Source organism: Talpa occidentalis, unplaced genomic scaffold (assembly GCF_014898055.3).
Source record: "Talpa occidentalis isolate TD23 unplaced genomic scaffold, MPIMG_talOcc4v2.1 talOcc4.2, whole genome shotgun sequence".
Lineage (NCBI taxonomy): Eukaryota > Metazoa > Chordata > Mammalia > Eulipotyphla > Talpidae > Talpa > Talpa occidentalis.
Window position 1 is genome coordinate 34012348 of NW_023602073.1, and position 16416 is coordinate 34028763.

Here is a 16416-nt window from a genome sequence, read left to right on the forward strand (position 1 = left end):
AGTAGCTTCCTCCTTTCCAACCTGTGGGAATAAAATATCATGTGAGACCATGGAGGGGCCAGGCCTTGAAGTCTTAAAGGAATCCCCTAATCTAGACCACAGGGACATTTCCAGAACTGTGAATGAAGACCCAGGTCAGGACTGGGAAATATGACAAAAGGAGATTAAGGGAGACTGGGCTTACTGCCTCCTGGAGTCTGTCCCATGCAAGAAACTTGCCCTCTGATATTTTCTGGGAATCAGGTCCCTATAACAAGAACTAGCAATGAGAACAAGTTGATTCACTTTCACATGTGCTTTACAAAGACTAAGTGTTAGCAATCAGCTCCAGATTGGGCAACAGGTGTGTGGATGGTACTTCCATTAACCAGGTAGGGCAAGTTCTCCCTGGGACTTGAAAGTCCCCAGTGGACAAGATCCCCAACTCCATTCCCTACCTGAGCGCTTTTTCCTCCACATCACAACTGCAGTCACCGCAGCTCCAGTGAGCAGAGCTCCAAGGAGAACCAGGCCAGCAATGATGCCCGTGGTGGGGATGGAGGACTCAGGGGGCACGGGAAGGGAAGGGAAGGGAAGGGAAGGGAAGGGAAGGGAAGGGAAGGAAAAGGAAGGAAAGGGAAGGGAAGACCCTGAACTCCAGGCCTCAGTCTGACCCTTTGAAAGTCTCTAGAAGGGCTCCTGGTTCCCTTGAGAATAGGCTCTGTGCCCATGTCCCCCCTCTCACCCCATCTCAGGACTCGGGGGTCCAGCAGCCCCTCATGCTGCACATGACATGTGTATCTCTGCTCCTCTCCAGAAGGCACCTCCATAGCCGCCCACTTCTGGAAGATTCTGCTCCCCCCAACCCCTCAACCCGGCCCCAGGCCTGGTCTCCACCAGCTCTGTGTCAGGTGGAGACCAGGTCTTCCCCATCTCACTGCCAGGTCAGGGTGATGTCCCCTGGGTAGAAGCCCAGGGACCAGCACCTCAGGGTGACCTCATGCTGAGAGATGGGGTGGTGGGTCACCTGTGCCCTTTGTGAGCCTGAGTGGGAAGAAACAGAAATTTCATGCTTTTTGTTTCCTCCATGGACACTGAAGCAGCCTCATGACCATCCTCAGACTGCACAGGACAACATGCTTGGAGGGAGGAAGCACAAACCCCAGAAACCAGCCTGGTCTGGGAGTCCGGGAGAGCAGGTGAGAGCCCAGGGTGGGATGCAGGTCTCTAAGCATTTTGTTGCTGACTTGGGTGGAGGGTGATGACACAGACAGGCAGGAGTGAGATCTCCAAAAATGCTCTCTGACCAAAAAACAAGATCTCGAGAGAGAAACTCGTTGCTCCTAAGATGGCTGCTGGTGAAAAGGGTCCTGTGCAGGGTGATTTCAGGGATGGTCTCCCCTCTTTCTCAGGAGAAACTGGATTCCTTAACTGTCCTACAGAAAAAGTAGGAGCCTCCAGGCCAGTCTCCATCCCAGAGCTGGAAAACGTGGCCGACAGCTCCCTCTCTGGCCAGAAGGGGGCGCTTCCTCACCATGATTCCATTTCCCTGCGGGCTGCGCGCCTCAGGGAGATCAAAGCCCCGCAGCCCTCTCTCCTCTGAGCTGCGGCGCCTCCTTCCCCATCCCCAGGAGTCTGGGGGCCCCTCCACGCACCCGCCCCCCAGGCTGCTCCCGTCCTGCTCTGCCCGACCTTCCCCCTCCCCCTCGCGCCGGGGAGCTGAGCCGCGGGCCCGCCGGGTCCAGGCGCGCAGGTCCCCGCCCAGGGCGCGTCCCCGGCGCCGTCGTGGGGAGCTGGTCGTGCCCGCGGGGGAGGCGCCCTCGGGCCCCGCGGCGCAGCCCAGAGTCCTCTGGATCGTGGGAGACCCTGAGCCCGGCCCTGAGGTCTGTCCCCTGGTCACCCCACCCGCACCCCTACCTCCAGCCCAGAATAAATGTAAACTTAAAATCTCGCGGGTTAAAGTCCCGCGGGCTCCTCCCTGGTCAAGGGGCCTGGCAGGGGCCACGACCTCGGGGGTCACGGGGCCCCGAGACTCGGGGCGGGGGGTGGGGCGGGAGCGGTGACCCGCCCCGGCCCGCGCTGCTCCCCGGCCCGGCTCTGGCTGCGGCGGCCGCGCGGGGCCTCCAGGAGCGCTTGGAGCCTCCACGCCGAGTGTCTGCGGAGCCGCGTCTCCTCGCCCGACCCTCCCGCCCCGCCCGCCCGCCCAGGGGCCCGCGGCTCCGCGCTCTGGCCAGGGGAGTCGCCGTCGAACCCCGAACTGCGGGTCGTCCACGTAGCCCCCCGCGATGTACCGGGGCTCCCCGAGGGCGGGCGGGACATCACCATTTCTAAAAGCCTCAGAGAGGGGGAGCCTGGGGGCGGGGAGGGGTGAGAGCCGGGCGGACCCTCCCCCCTGGGCAGGTCCTGAGTTCCGGGGAGATGGGGCAGGGGAGAAAGTGTCCAGGAGGGAGGGAGCTCCAGAGACTGAACATGGGCAGCGGGTCCAGAAGGGGCAAGACTCAGGGGACAAAAGGAGGAGGCAGGTGGGGGGACAGAAAGGAACCAGGACTGAGGGGGCCACGGGGGTGACAGAGGGGCCTAAGGCAGCAGCTTCCTCTGCAGAAGCCTTTTCCCTCCACCCTGCACTCACCAGCCCAGGTGTCTGTCTGGGCCAGAGCCCTGGAGAGAAGCAGCAGGAGGAGGGTTGGGGGCCCCATGACCAGCACTGCTGGGGTCTGGGGAGCTTCTGACCCTAGGCTGGTGGGTGGAGACTTACCTGGGCAGGCAGTGATGCTGACTGGTTCTCTGGGAACCTCCAGGCACTGGGGACTGAGAACTGGGGAGGAGTCACAAGTGTCCAGGGCCCAGCACAGGTGGTGGAGACAGAAGGGAGGCTAAGGGGGCAGTGGGGTATCCCCAACAGTAACCTTCCTGCCCTAGACACAGCCCTGGGGCCTGGAACTATGAGAACCAGACTAGGGACCTGAGGCTTTGCTCTGGCCCCTCCTCTCCTCACCCAAAGCTTCCTCACCCTGTCTCCATGACCCAGGCACTGGGTCTGCGATCCGTGACCAGTCTTACAAATTAGGGAGGACGCCAAGTATAATCTTGTTTAGGAGGTATCGCTCCCCATATTTGCCACACTGGGAATAAAGCTGAGTTTGATCACGTAGCTGTTTATTTAGAATAATAGTAATAATCCAATGCCTGTTAATAGAAAGTGTTCTTAAGAAAAATAACTTCTTTCTGAAAATAATCAGGGCAATGATTATTTGGAACGATATTATGGAAATCCATAATCCATAATACATTCCATAATACATTTCCATCCACTCCAAAGAGTGGACCTTTCACGTTTTTTATGTTTGCAATTGTCTTTCTTGTCTGTGTCATTGTTTTTCTTGTCTGTCTCATTAGAAGACAGTAGGATTTTCATGCTTCCTTCTGCATTTAGCTGTGGTTCTGGTTGAAGACTATGAAAAAAATGTATACAGCCTCACACATATGTTGAAGTAGTGTTTTCACATTATTGTGAAAATAATAATTCTAAATTAAATTATAATACTAATACTACTAATTATTATATATAATGATATATAGTAATGATATATAATAATTATTATTATAATAATAATACTAAATTAAATCTATACAGGTGGTATTTTCTCCAAGTTTATTTACAAAGTGAAACCTGAAAGAATATCATTGAATATTTCTTTTTTTAATATTTATTTTAAGCTTTATTTATTTTTATAAAAGCACTGGGTACAGTCAGAAGTGCGGGAGGGTGAGAGAATCCACCAGAACCAGAGTGGGAAGCAGAACAGGCAGATTGATGAAATACACTGCTGAGGGGAGCAGCGGGGGTGGCAGGAGAGGTCTGCGCCCCATATGGGACCCTTGCCCGCCGGCTGGGGATCAAACCAGCCCTGCAGAAGCTGCAGACAGCTCCGCAGCCCAGCGCTCAACAGCTGCGCCATCAGCGAGGCCCTCATTGAATATTTCTTATTCTGTTACATTTCCATAGTCCTCTCTTACATAGTGATGGGATCTTGTGCTAATGTGTGATTTTTTTAAAGTAATATATTGTTCCACTAATTTATAAGACTATTCAGTGTTCATTACACCAGAGTCAAATTATTTTTAAAAATTTATTTTATTTTTCACCACAAATCCAAAAATTAAAAGTAGTACTGGAAGTTGTCAAATTAGTGATAGGACACAATATTCCATAATTCTGTTTTTTTCTGAGCACTTATATTTGGTCAAGGTGAAGTTATTCTCAGTTATCAGTTGTCAGTTGATTTCTCAAAGGAGCACACACTCATTTTCAGGACAATGTCTGCTAATTAAGCAAATCAAATAGCCACAGATTCTGTCATTCATTCCTTCTTATGAAGATGGTATTGCCTACAAAAAAAGAAAAATAGTCTAATTCATCTCATGCAAATATTTTTCTTGGCACATATTTCTTAGATGGGAACACAGCAGGAGTGTTGCATTTGTACTTGTGTGTCATCGCATCAGGTGCTGTAAAATGTGGATTTGAGGATGACAGAATAATGAAGATAATGTTTAATGCTCAACCAAGACACTTTGAAATGAAACTGGCTTGGAGTTGTGTTTCTGAGGTAAGTAGTTGTGAATAATAACTACTATTGCAGTTAGTAATATAAGCTCCATTTTAATAAGTTTTACCTCAGCAGACGTCAAAATAGTGAAAAAGCCAATGGTGTCTAAGTGATGTTTTGAAAATAGTTTTGACCTAATTGATCCTGTGACAGGTTCTGGGTGACTTCAAGGATTCCACAAACACACTTTTTTTTTTTTATAATAAATTTTATTTGTATATTCCCCATACAATTGCAACCCCCTTATTTTGACCCCAATCCCTCCCCTCCCCTCCCCCCACCTCCCATAGAGTGTCTCTGGTTCATAGTTGTTTGTCCACAACCACACTTTGAGAAATTCTTTTCTCTCAGTGAACCAGGGAGCATGTCCCAAGTGTTCTCTGCCTTTTCTCCTCGTCACTTCCCAGCATCCTTCTCCCTGGCTGGCTCCTGACTCCCCAAGCTGCCTCCCCTGCAGATACAATGGAGAGCAGAGAGAGAACCCTGGAGACATGGAGCTTGCTCTGTCATGAGCTATGGACACTGAGTAAAGGTGACAAAGACATGTGTAAACCCGACCTGAGCCAAGGGCTGGGAGGAAGGAACGTGTTTATTGTGAAAGCAGAGAAGCAGGAGCACTAACACTATTATCAATAGTATCAAGAGATGTAAAAAATATATTAAAAACAGGGCCTCCTGGTGGTATAAGGTTTAAGTCTATCACTGCTTAGATCTGAGTTTGAACCCTGGCCAGGGAGCAACCCACATGGGGCAGCAGACCTCTCCTGTCTCACTCACCACTCCCCTCAGTAGTGGATTTCAGTGGATCGGCCTGTTCTGCTCCCTACTCTGTGTCTGGTGAATCCTCCCACCCTCTGGCCTATATCCCAGTTCTTGTACACATAAATAAATGTAAAATGAATCTTAAAATGTAAAAATGAATCTTAAAAACAAACAAACAAGGAAATAACATGTAGCATCAATTACATGATCCATCTCGGACCCAGCAAAGAACAGAGCCTGGGGACCCAGAGGTGGTGCAGGTGCAACAAGACACAATGGGGGATTCAGTCAGCTGGAGTCAGGCTTTGTTGTCAAATGTGTTTGAAGTCAAACTAGAGAGGGTCTATCCACCACCCAGTGCTGCTGCGCCAGGAAACCTGGGCCAGTAGTCAGAAACCACCTGGGAGACTCAAGGGATAGCTTTAAAGTTTGGCTTAATCTAGCCCTTTGTTTAATTTTTCTATATCCATATATCTAAGTGACATATTTGTCATTCTCCTTTGGGCTTATTTACATTAGCTCCATCCATGTTGCCCCAGATGGCATGAGTTTATGTTTCTTGATGAGTAGTATTCTATTACCTATGTACCACCCTTCCCACAGTTTGGCTACTGTAAATAGTGCTGCAGTGATCAGTGGGTGCAGGTTTCCTGTGAAGTAGTGTAACGCCCTCTGCAGGTGTGCTGGCGCCTGCCGCCCTAAAGGGAGCCGGAGTCCCTGAGAGCACCTGCTTACTCTGCACAGGGGGTTCCAGGAGGTTAGACATTCTGCAAACAAAACTTCTTCCCCAAATTAACTCCTGTTCCCCGAGGACATGCTAACTTGTGTCATGATCCCTACTAACTAGAAAAACTTGTTCCTGCAGTAACTTATTCATGTGTATAAGCATAAACACAATTGCACGCTGTTTCCTTATCCCTTTGTTCATATCTTTAACAAGAGCTTGGGCTGGGAGAGTGAGAGGCAGAGCTGCTCTAGAGGGCTCTCCCCAGCCTCCCCCTGCTGCTAATTCATTTAGACTCCAAGTCTTCCTTCATTGCTGAGAACTTCTCATGGGCTGTCTGAGACAGGGTAGATACTGTTGGGTCCTATGGCAGATCCACAGCTAATTTTCTAAGAAATCTGGATACTGTTTTCCATCAAGGCTGAACCAGTCTACACTCCACAAAACAATGCAGGACTTTTCCCTTGTCTCCATGTCCTGCCAGCTCTTGTTACATCTGGTCTTTTTGATATGGGCCCTTCTCACAGGTGTAAAGTGGTTTCTCATTGTGTTTTGAATCAGAGGATCTTGAATTGATGAGGAAGATGGGGTACACTTCATTCCAGTGAGAATGGCCCACATTAAAAACCCAAAAACAACAAATGCTGGAGAGGATGTGGAGATAGAGGAAGCCTCTTGCACTGTTGGTGAGAATGTGAACTGGTCCAGCCACTGTGGAAGGCTGTGTGGAGATTCCTCAGAATACTGAAAATGGACCTACGATGATCCAGGGATTCCACTCCTAGGAATCTACCCAAAGGACACAAAAACATTAATTAAAAGGGGTATCTGCACCCCTATGTTTATTGCAGCACTATTTACAATAGGGAAGATATGGACACAACCAAATCCAAAAAATAGATGACTGGATCAAGAAGATGTGGTACATGTACACAATGGAATAGTATTCAGCAACCATTAAGATCATCCTCAAATCCGCATTCTAAAATACCTGCTGTGCTGACCTGGAAGGACAAAGGGAGCTCTTCTGCATTCCCAGCACTGTGTCCTGGCAGTGGGGTGGTCCCCAGGAAAGGGGGTTTCAGGTTTCCTGCCCTCCCAAGAGAGGTTGGAGCTGAGCTGGGAGAGGAAGAAGAAGCTGCAGAAGGGATGGAGGAAGGAAGGAAGCAGGATGGAGCCAGAAGGAGACCTGGAGGAGGCACATGGAGCCTAGAGACACGTGGAGAAACTGCGGTTGCCTTTTGGTCGTGGGCTGGGTGACACAGATGTGGGTGAGAGACTGTGAGGAGGTGACAATGGCGGATCATGTCTTGATTTTGTTCTATTCCTCCCAGACTTATCTGGTTGGTTCTGATCCTTTCCTGTGGGTCCCCACTGAAAGGTGCTTTGGACTTGGGAAAGGTTTTGGGCGTTGCTCTGGGCCAATTCCACTTGGGTGGACTTCGGGTGCCTAAGATCATCCTCAAATCCACATTCTAATATATCTGGTGTGCACGGAGAGGGGCACTCCAGACACCACAAACCTGCCTGCTCTAAATAGGTTCTGCCATCCACCACAACAACACAAAACATATGAGATTTTAATGAAAAGGAACTTTATTTTATTTTATTTTTTATTTATGTAAGAACCGGGTACAGTCCATATGTGCAGGAGGGTGAGAGGATTCACCAGAGACAGAGTGGGGAACAGAACAGGCAGACTGACTAAATACACTGCTGAAGGGAGTAGTGGGCGAGACAGGAGAGGTCTGTTCGCCGTGTGGGTTGTTCCAAGGCCGGTGGGGATTGAACTGGCACTGCAGAGGCTGCGGACAGCTTCACAGCACTGTGCTCAACCGCCTGTGCCACCAGAGAGACCCTGGAAAGGAACTTTAATACAATTAGTAAACAATACAGTGTCACGAGAGTGATAGATAAGCTTCAGTCAGAAGTTGTCTCTCAAAGAGAATTGTATTCCTATATTGGTCACACACACACTTAAGTTCATACAAGCAAGCCAACCCCAAGTTCCCAAAGTACATTTGACTGAAGACAGTGGTTGTGAAGTGTCTTAGCCGAGCCTTCCACCTAAGTGGAAGTCCTTAGGCCGTGGAAGGCTCAAGGGCCCGCAGTGCGGAGGGTCGTGCAGGGTGTTGAGCTGATAGGCCCCTTGTGCTGCTGTCAGGGAGCAGGCCACTGGGGTCGCGGGGAGCAGAGCCTGGAAGTGCAGGTTTCCTGCTGTCCTGAACCCAGGAGCAAGCTAGGAGCAGGAGCAGGGAGAGGTTTCTCTGGAGAGCGAGTCTGAGTCCAAAGGGAGGCAGTGAGCTGGACTCCGGAAGAGTAGCCTCCAGCAAGTCTTTTACCCGAGCCAGTTGTTAGGACTGCTCTGAGTCTGCTTCAGGTAGCTGCTCTTATACCTTCTTATCAGGTTTAGGCTCAGGCACCGTCTGCTTTATTAGTCTTTACCACTCAGTATATGGCCTCAGCTGCTTTCACTCACAGCGCTCGCAGGCACCTTAACATTGTCAATTTTACTTGTAAGTTTTATATGTTTGTTACACCAACTAACAGGGGCACAGAGTCAGGAACGCAGCATCCCACGAACCTGATCTGGCCGTCTGGGTGGAGGGGGTGGGGGTGCGCGCAGGCACAGAATCGCGGCATCCCACGATTCGGTCCTGGCCTTTAGTACGGGGCAAACAAGCAAGAGGGACATCTCCACTACTCCTTTGTGGCCTAATATTCGGGCACCTAGTCTGGAAGGCCGTCCCCAAACCCGGGGTCTATGTGTAACTGGAGTCGGCTGACGTGGACCCACCATGGCTTAAGGAACAGCCAACCGAGGGAGGGGTTAGGTGAGGAGATGAATAGCCAGAGGCGAGGGCCTCCTAGGAAGGCGGGTCAGGCAGGTGACTCACCCCAAGAGTCAAGGCCGGTGGTGGCTGAGGCATCTGCAATGGAGAGGAGAGGTCCCAGGAATGGGAAGGAGGCCCCAGTGCCAGGGGACACAGCCTTCCGGGTTTCAGGCACCAAGATGAAAGGTTTGGCGTGGTAAAGAAAAGAGCCCCGCCAAGCTTTCCCAAAGGAAGGGAAAATTTATTGCACCCCAGGTGAAATTCAAAGACCCAAGGCGGGGACCCCTGTGTGGAGTCTCACACGTTGCCAGGGGGAGGCAGGCTTTACAGGGTGAGGAGAGGTCAGGTGGGAGACTGGGTTTGCAAGGGCGGGAAAAGATTCTAGGGCGGGGAGGGGTTCATTGTCTGAATTTTCTAGGCAGGCTCCTGCGTTCCTGCCCCAGGTGGGCTTCCTGGTGGGCTTTCTCAAATCCTAATTTGCCAGTGTGGGGAGGGGAGAGGAAGGACAGTGGATCTGAGCTCCTGCCTTTTTACACTACTTTCCGGCAGGAAAACTTTTTAAACTACTTTTCTGCTGCCCAGCCACATGGAGAACCTCTGTACTAAACAGATGATTCGTAAGCACCCATCGAATTTGAAAGGTCTGGCGGGAACCAGAGTTACTAAGGCGAAAAGGCATCTGGTAGGAAGCCACCTAAGGCTGAGAATGAGGACCTGCTGATACCATCAGAAAACAACTGTTCCTCGTTACCTGCAAGCCCGGCTTCCCTCTCCCCATCCCATAAACACCTGCCTTCCCCTGACAATAGGCGCGGCTTCACCGACCCCCACCTTGGGTCTGTGAAGTTTGCCCGGGAGTGCAATAAAGCCCCCCTTTAAACTTATTCTGACGTTCTTGTCTTTCCTTCCCTGTCTTCCCTTGCCAAAACTTTCAAAATTAGAACATCCCACTGGAAATTAAACTTTGAAGACAGAGAGCGTGTCCTACTGTGTCAGCGTCACATGGGATTTTGCCTGATACCTTATATATGCTCCATAAACGCTTGCTGAGGTGTGAATGGAACAGCCTAGCATTCTCTCGCTTTGCTCCTGTTAAAAATGGTCCTATTAAGCACTCACTGAGCACTCCTTTTGGCTGCTCACTGTGCTGTTTTGTATGCATGATGTTGTTGAGCTTGCACATTAACCCCATAGGACACTGAAGAAGTTGCAAATGCAAAGAGGTTGGCACAAGTTCACTTAGATTGCACCTGGGCTCAACCCAACAGTGGTGCCAAAGCCTGTACTTGTTGATAGAGATGTGATATTCTGATTTACAAACCCTTTAGCACACTGCTAGCCAGAGCCACCTTAGGCCAGGTAACTTATGTGGGATCATACCCTCCATCTGTTCCCATTTCTTTCCTTTCAGACATGGTTGCAGTTCTAGGGGAGACCTATGGAGTCCATGCCCTGAAGCTCCTCAGACACCCGATGAGGAGGGATCCAGAGGGTGCCCAGATCCTACAGTAGGTGCCAGCCCTGCCTGGGTCTTGGCATTCTCAGGAGATCCTGCTCTCTGGAGTCATATTGTATCAGACTGTTTCCTCTGGGGAGCTCATCCTGATACTTTGGTCATGGTGCTGCACAGGCTGGGCACTGCCCGACTCCACTGGTGCCATTCATATAGACAGCATGACAATCCCTGGGTAGTGCCATGCAGAGGCCTCCACAGAGCTCTGTGCCTTCACTGAGCTCCTATAACATGTACTAGCTGTATCCCCCACCCCCATGGCAGTGCCTCTGACTACCCTGCCCACATGCCCGCAAGCAGGAGCCATGTCCTTGGCTCGTGCTCCTCTGCTCAGTTCCTGCCGCCGGCCTGCCAGTAACAGGCGTCCCATTAGGGCTTGCAGCCCCCTTGCTTCTCCGTCACCTCTCGTGGCCTTGCTCTAGTTGGACCTTTTGTCTGCTTCTTCTGCCCCCTCCCAATACCTGAGTGCTGCCTTCTGTCTACAGGGTACATCCCCGGATCTCACTGTCCACCCTCGACCTAGGCAAGCTCCAGAGCTGGCCTCAGGGCTCCCTGGGCCACAAGTATCTCTGTTTCCTGCACGAGAATGTGAGTTTCGAGCTTCTGCACATCTGGCGGTCACCAGGAAGGGCAGAGCATTGTCTGGGCTGCCAATGGGGACAGGAGTGCTTGTCAGCCTCTATGCCAAAGCTTTGTCATTTTCTCTGGGGCAGGCAGATGGGCTGTGAGCATCGCTTCTATCAAATATATTGGCCAGCATTTATTCACCTCTTACTGCATGCCAGATGCCCCCAGCATTGCTATCAAGTCTGTTCTATTCTTATCCCCTTTCCATGGAGGAGAAGGCAGGCTCCGCGCAGTTAAGCAACTTGCTGCCTTCACACAGCCAGTGTTCATGGAGGCAAACCCAGATCATGTTCTTAACTGCCGGTGCACTGTGTCACCCTGTTTCGGGGGGACAGTGTTTCTCTCCCTTGGCGATGGCAAAACTGGCACTCTTCAGCCCGAGGCAGGAAGGATAGTGGCAGGGGTGGGGAACCCCAACTCCTGAGGAGCTCCTTTTGTCAAGCACCTGCCCCGTGCTGGCTGTTGTTCCAGGTGCTGGGGAACTAGACAGCCAGCCAGACAGCTCCTGCCCTCACGGTGCTCATTCTGTAGTTGGGGAGGCAGACAGGAAAGCTGTAAAATAAGAAAATTCACATAAGGATTCAGGCGGATACTAGCAGTTATAAAAACGTGCCAGAATGCTTGGTATGCGGGGAGCGAAACCAGCGAAGAGCCTGCCCCTGTGGAGCGTCCATCCAGCAGATGGTGAGGCCGGCCAGCGTGATCGGGACAAGGGCGGGGTGGGAGCTTGGCCGCCTCTCACAGGGGGGTCGGGAGAGGCCCCACTGAGGAGACACAGGAGAAGAGAGGAGCCCGCCCTGAGGAGAGCAAGGAGGAACATTCCCGCCAGTGCCAGGCTGTGCTTAAGGACAACAGGCCTAGAGGTGTGCACTGGGGGAGGCAGCCAGTGGGCTGGAAGGTCAGCCGGGCCAGGCCCTGCAGCCACGGAGAGGGGTCTGAATTTTGTCAGAGGAGCACTGGGAGCCCCAGGAGGGTTCCGAGCAGGACAGTAATATGATAAAATTTAATAAAGGATTTGGGGTACTGAACCCCTTCCCATTCCCCGCACATACACACCTGGCAGAGCACCTCTGGCAAGTGGCAGCCCAGCACAGCTGCAGGAGCCACCCAGGCTGGAGGAGGCAAAGGATGCATGGAGGTTGCTTTAGAAAAGGGTTTTTCTTTTTTTTTTTTAATAATAAATTTTATTTTTATATTCCCCATACAATTGCAACCCCCCCATTCTGACCCCAATCCCTCCCCTCCCGCCCCCCACCCCCCAAAAAGTGTCTCTGGTTCATAGTTTTTTGTTGATTTTGATTTTCACTTTCTTGCAGTTATTCATTTTCCTGGTCCCTTATTTAAGTTTTCTAGATTCCTGCTATGAGTGAGACCATCCGGTATTTTTCTTTTTCTTTCTGGCTTATTTCGCTGAGCATGATCCCTTCCAGCGCCATCCATGTTGCTGCAAATTGCATGTGTTTATCTTTTTTGAATGCTGAGTAATATTCCATGGTGTATATGTACCACATCTTCTTGATCCAGTCATCTATTTTGGGGCATTTGGGCTGTTTCCAAATCTTAGCTATTGTAAATAGTGCTGCTATAAACATAGGGGTGCAGGTGCTCTTTGGAATTGATGAGAAAAGGGGTTTTCAACTTTAACACTGATGACGTTTGGGGCCAGATGATGCTCAATTGTGGGAGGTGTTCTCTGCCCTGTAGGATGTTGGGCAGCTTCCCTGGCCCCTACCTAACCAGCCTGGCCAGTAGGTTGAGGAGCACTCAGCCGCTAAGCTGTGGCCACCTCAAATGTCCCCAGGCTTTGCAAATGCTCCCTGGTGAACAATTGAGAACCACCGTTCTAGAAGCTACTGTCCCTGAGACACTCTGCCTCCCAAGCTGTCCTGACGCCGGCCCCCGGCCCCTTTCACACCCTCTCCCTCAGACTTCATGAGGACCGAGTTGTTTCATCAAGTTGGGGTGATCTGCCCCAAGTGCCACCCAGGGAGGGACAGGCTCCTCAAGTTCCCCTAAACCCTTTATCCTGTGGCTGTGGAGGGGAAGGGACAACCAGCGCCTCCCTGGCACCTTGCCCAGTCACAGCCCTTTTCACGGTGACAGCCCTGAGATGATGCCACTTCTGGGGCCCGGAACCTAGCAGCCCACAATGTGAAGGACACGTTTGTCCCAGCAGAGATTCACATTGAGCCTCAAAGAGAGGGCACCCTCCCCAAGGCTGGCACGGCAGGGGTAGTCCCCCTGTGGCATCAAGATTACGGCAGGACTAGAGTTCAGAGCGGCCTGCCACTCTTCCCTGCTTTATGGCCCTGGGTGAATCATAACACCCCTCTGCACCCAGATCCCTTATCTGAGGGCAGGGGACCTAAGGGTTGTCTTCCGCAGCGTTTCTTGGGGTTTGGCAATAATGGACGTCAGGCCACTGGCTTGGGAATGCAGCGGACTTTGTTTCAAATGCTGACTCGGTTATCTGATCGGCAGTGGCTCTGGGACGAGCTGCTCCCTCTCTCTGAGCCGCGATTTTCTTATCTGTATCAGAGGCTCCTGGCAGGATCCCACCAGAAGATCATGAGGATCCCCTCAGAGGTCAATGAGAACATAGGCAAGGGATGTCATGGGGTGACGGCACCAGGAGGGACTCAGTTAACACACTGCCAACCCTCTGATCCCCTTGGGCTTCTTGCAGCAGGTGGGGCGCTCTTATGAAAGCTGGCCTGGGGCCCGGTGAGGCTGCAGACCCGAGCCCAGCCCCCGACATTGAGGACACCCCATCCCTCTACCTCTAGCAGACTATGGCTGTATTTTGGGGACAGGAAGACCAGGCTGTACCCACCCAGGCGCAACTGGGGACTCAGAGAGGCAGTGGGTGGGACTGGCCTTAGCCCCCCTGCGTTCAGGTGTCACTCACCAGACCCTGCTGGGGAAGCCAGGCCAGGCCTGCAACCTGCAGGACAACCTGGTGGGCACAAGCTCACACCACCTGTTTGTGGGGAGCCAGGCCCTAGCCAGGCCCCAGCAGTGCATGCTGGCAGTGGTGTGTTCAAACAAGCCCCACTGCGGGAGACAGGTATAGGCCAGGATGCTTCAGGAGCTGCCCAGTGTGGGCATTTCACACCCCCACTGTTGGAGAAGCCAAGACAGGGGGAGGATCCTGCAGGCTTGATTGTATTTTTTTTTTATATTCTTCTTTTTTTATTTTTTAACTTCACTTTTCACTTGTAAACACTATTTGCTTCCTCCCACCCCCTCAGATACAGTCCCCTAGAGTTTCCTTCTGCAAGGCACCCGTGCACCATCACCTCAGTCCCCTGTGCTCCTCCCGCCCTCCCTCTGGTCCTTCTTCTACCTCCTCCCCTGCAGGGTGTCTCTGATTAAGGCCTCTGACTTAGGATCCCACACACTTCTTTGAGGACTCTGAGGCAAGAAGAGTGCTGCTGGAGGAACCAGACAATGACCAGGATGCTGCACCCCATGAGGATGGCACTGAGCTCACCCCACCCTCGCTGGAAGAGCAAGGCCATGCCCCAGAGAATGCAGCCTGTGCAGGCGATCCTGAGCTCACACCAGACCTGCTGGAGGATCAGCCCCGACAAGCTTCCTGCAGGTTAAAGGGAGGGAGCTAAAGGAACAGCAGTTCTGCCTATGGAAGCAGGCCCTGCAGGGATTCATAGCACAAGCCAAGGGTGCTCACCTGACACCACCCCTCCAGGGACCCAGCCCCTCACCATGTACTGCCTGTCCACATCAGGGACAACTGACCATTCAGCACTGCTCCACCCCCAACTTCTCCTCCTCCACCTCCCTAGCCACATGTCTTTCTTTAACTTCTCCAAGGCCTCCACCCACAGACACCTGGCCCTTCTCTTGTAGTTCCAACTCTTGGTCTCCTAATTCATTTCAAGTTATTTTTATGTATTTCCTCCAAGATTTCTTGTTCACTGTACAAATGCTAATACACTTGTTCTCTCTTCACCCAAGTTGTCTTCTCCTTTGATGTCCATTCCCTTCACAGGGCTGGCCTCCTCCTCACTGTGGCCTTGCAGATGAACAACTCCTCAGTGGGAGCCATTTAGCCAAACCACTACTGCCCAGCCCTCTCAGGCCATGATGCCCTCACCTGCCTGCCACCTCTGTTCCCATTGCTGCCTGGGGATCCCAAGGAAGGAACCTAATAAATGGTGACTTTGGGATCATCCCAACCACACATTAGATAGCATACATGGTATCTGTCTATTTGGGTTGGTTGGACCTCCGTGGTGGCCTAGGGGTAAAGTCTCAGCACTGCCATGGCTGAATCCTGAGTCAAGCCCAGGCCAGGAAGCAAACCCATCTATAGTGCAGCAGACCCCTCATGTCTTGCCCACAGTTCCCCCCAGTGGTGTAATTCAGTCAATCTGCCTGTTGTGAATCACACTCTGTCTCTGCTGAATCCTGAAATCCCTCCACACCTCTGGCCTACACCCCAGTTCTTCTACACCCAAAGAAAAATGATTATTTGCCATCTCTTGAATTTTAGGTATACAGTAGAGTAGGGTAAATGACTAATAGCTAATCAAATCAGATTTATATCACTATATCAGTGTAATCAGAACAGTATTTTTATTGTATCCAACTGTCCATGTTACGAACATATGTCCATAGAAGAATGTAGTTTAGGAAGAGGGTGTCATCCAGAGTGGAGCTGTAATGGGATATCCAACTTTACAATTTCATTGACTAGATTGTTGTCTATTATGGAATTATAATTATTAGGACACAAATGATCATTGTTGAATTATAGATGTCTTGATATCAGGTTGTATGTCATTAGGTAAACCTTGTGACGTGTAGATGGCAGCACATAGTGCTGGATTGTCTGCAGATCCGGAAACATCCAGTGGTTAATATTTGAAGATAACTCGCCTCTTGCGTCATGTTTCTGCTGAACCCTGTTATCAAGCCCTGCAAACAGTGGCTCCACATGGCCAGCGTTGGATCAGCAGCCCTCAGGGCTGGTGCCTGGACCGTGGGCAGAACAGCCAGAGCACAGAGCTGTCCCGTGCTTCCCAGCAGGCCCTCTGTTCAGGTTCTGTGCTTCGTGATAGCTCAGCCCATGTGTTTAGATGGAGGTTCCATCAACAAAACCTTACCTCAGACTCCAGTGCCAAATTCAGGGCCTCCTCCCAGGGCTCAGTTTGTTCACACGCAACATGGATTGTGGCCGTCCAGGTCTTTTTCATCAACATTCAGGCACCCTGGAGCCAGGAAGGGCCTCTGTCCCCATGGGGTGCAGCCATCCCCTCACTCACTCTCACTGCCCTCACTGGAGAGCACAGGGCACACCCAGTCCTCCCCTCCCAGCAACCCTGCCCCACAGCCCCTCAGCTG

The 16416-nt window shown here is 51.4% G+C and overlaps 1 protein-coding gene across 2 annotated transcripts; it reads left to right on the forward strand.

Moving 5' to 3' along the window:
• The first annotated feature begins 1781 nt into the window (after positions 1–1781).
• Positions 1782–15025, forward strand: LOC119252019 (ubiquinone biosynthesis protein COQ4 homolog, mitochondrial-like). Of its 2 annotated transcripts, none has more exons than XR_008553093.1 (5): positions 1782–1862; positions 4435–4589; positions 10321–10417; positions 10908–11010; positions 13588–13616. XR_008553093.1 is itself a non-coding variant. In XM_037519264.2 (5 exons), the coding sequence occupies exons 3-5, from the start codon at positions 10323–10325 to the stop codon at positions 14670–14672; spliced, it is 432 nt and encodes a 143-aa protein (XP_037375161.1). In that variant the 5' UTR covers positions 1782–1862; positions 4435–4589; positions 10321–10322; the 3' UTR covers positions 14673–15025. The 2 variants fall into 2 exon arrangements, 1 of the variants encoding a protein (XP_037375161.1); XM_037519264.2 differs by lacking the exon at positions 13588–13616 and adding an exon at positions 14439–15025.
• The last annotated feature ends 1391 nt before the right edge of the window (positions 15026–16416 follow it).

Bases quoted from the DNA above. Each gene is read 5' to 3' on its own strand.
- LOC119252019 (XM_037519264.2), top strand. From the start codon at position 10,323: ATGGTTGCAGTTCTAGGGGAGACCTATGGAGTCCATGCCCTGAAGCTC. The intron at 10,418-10,907 runs GTAGGTGCCAGC...TTCTGTCTACAG, and splicing joins GAGGGTGCCCAGATCCTACA to GGTACATCCCCGGATCTCAC. The intron at 11,011-14,438 runs GTGAGTTTCGAG...CCTCTGACTTAG, and splicing joins TCTGTTTCCTGCACGAGAAT to GATCCCACACACTTCTTTGA.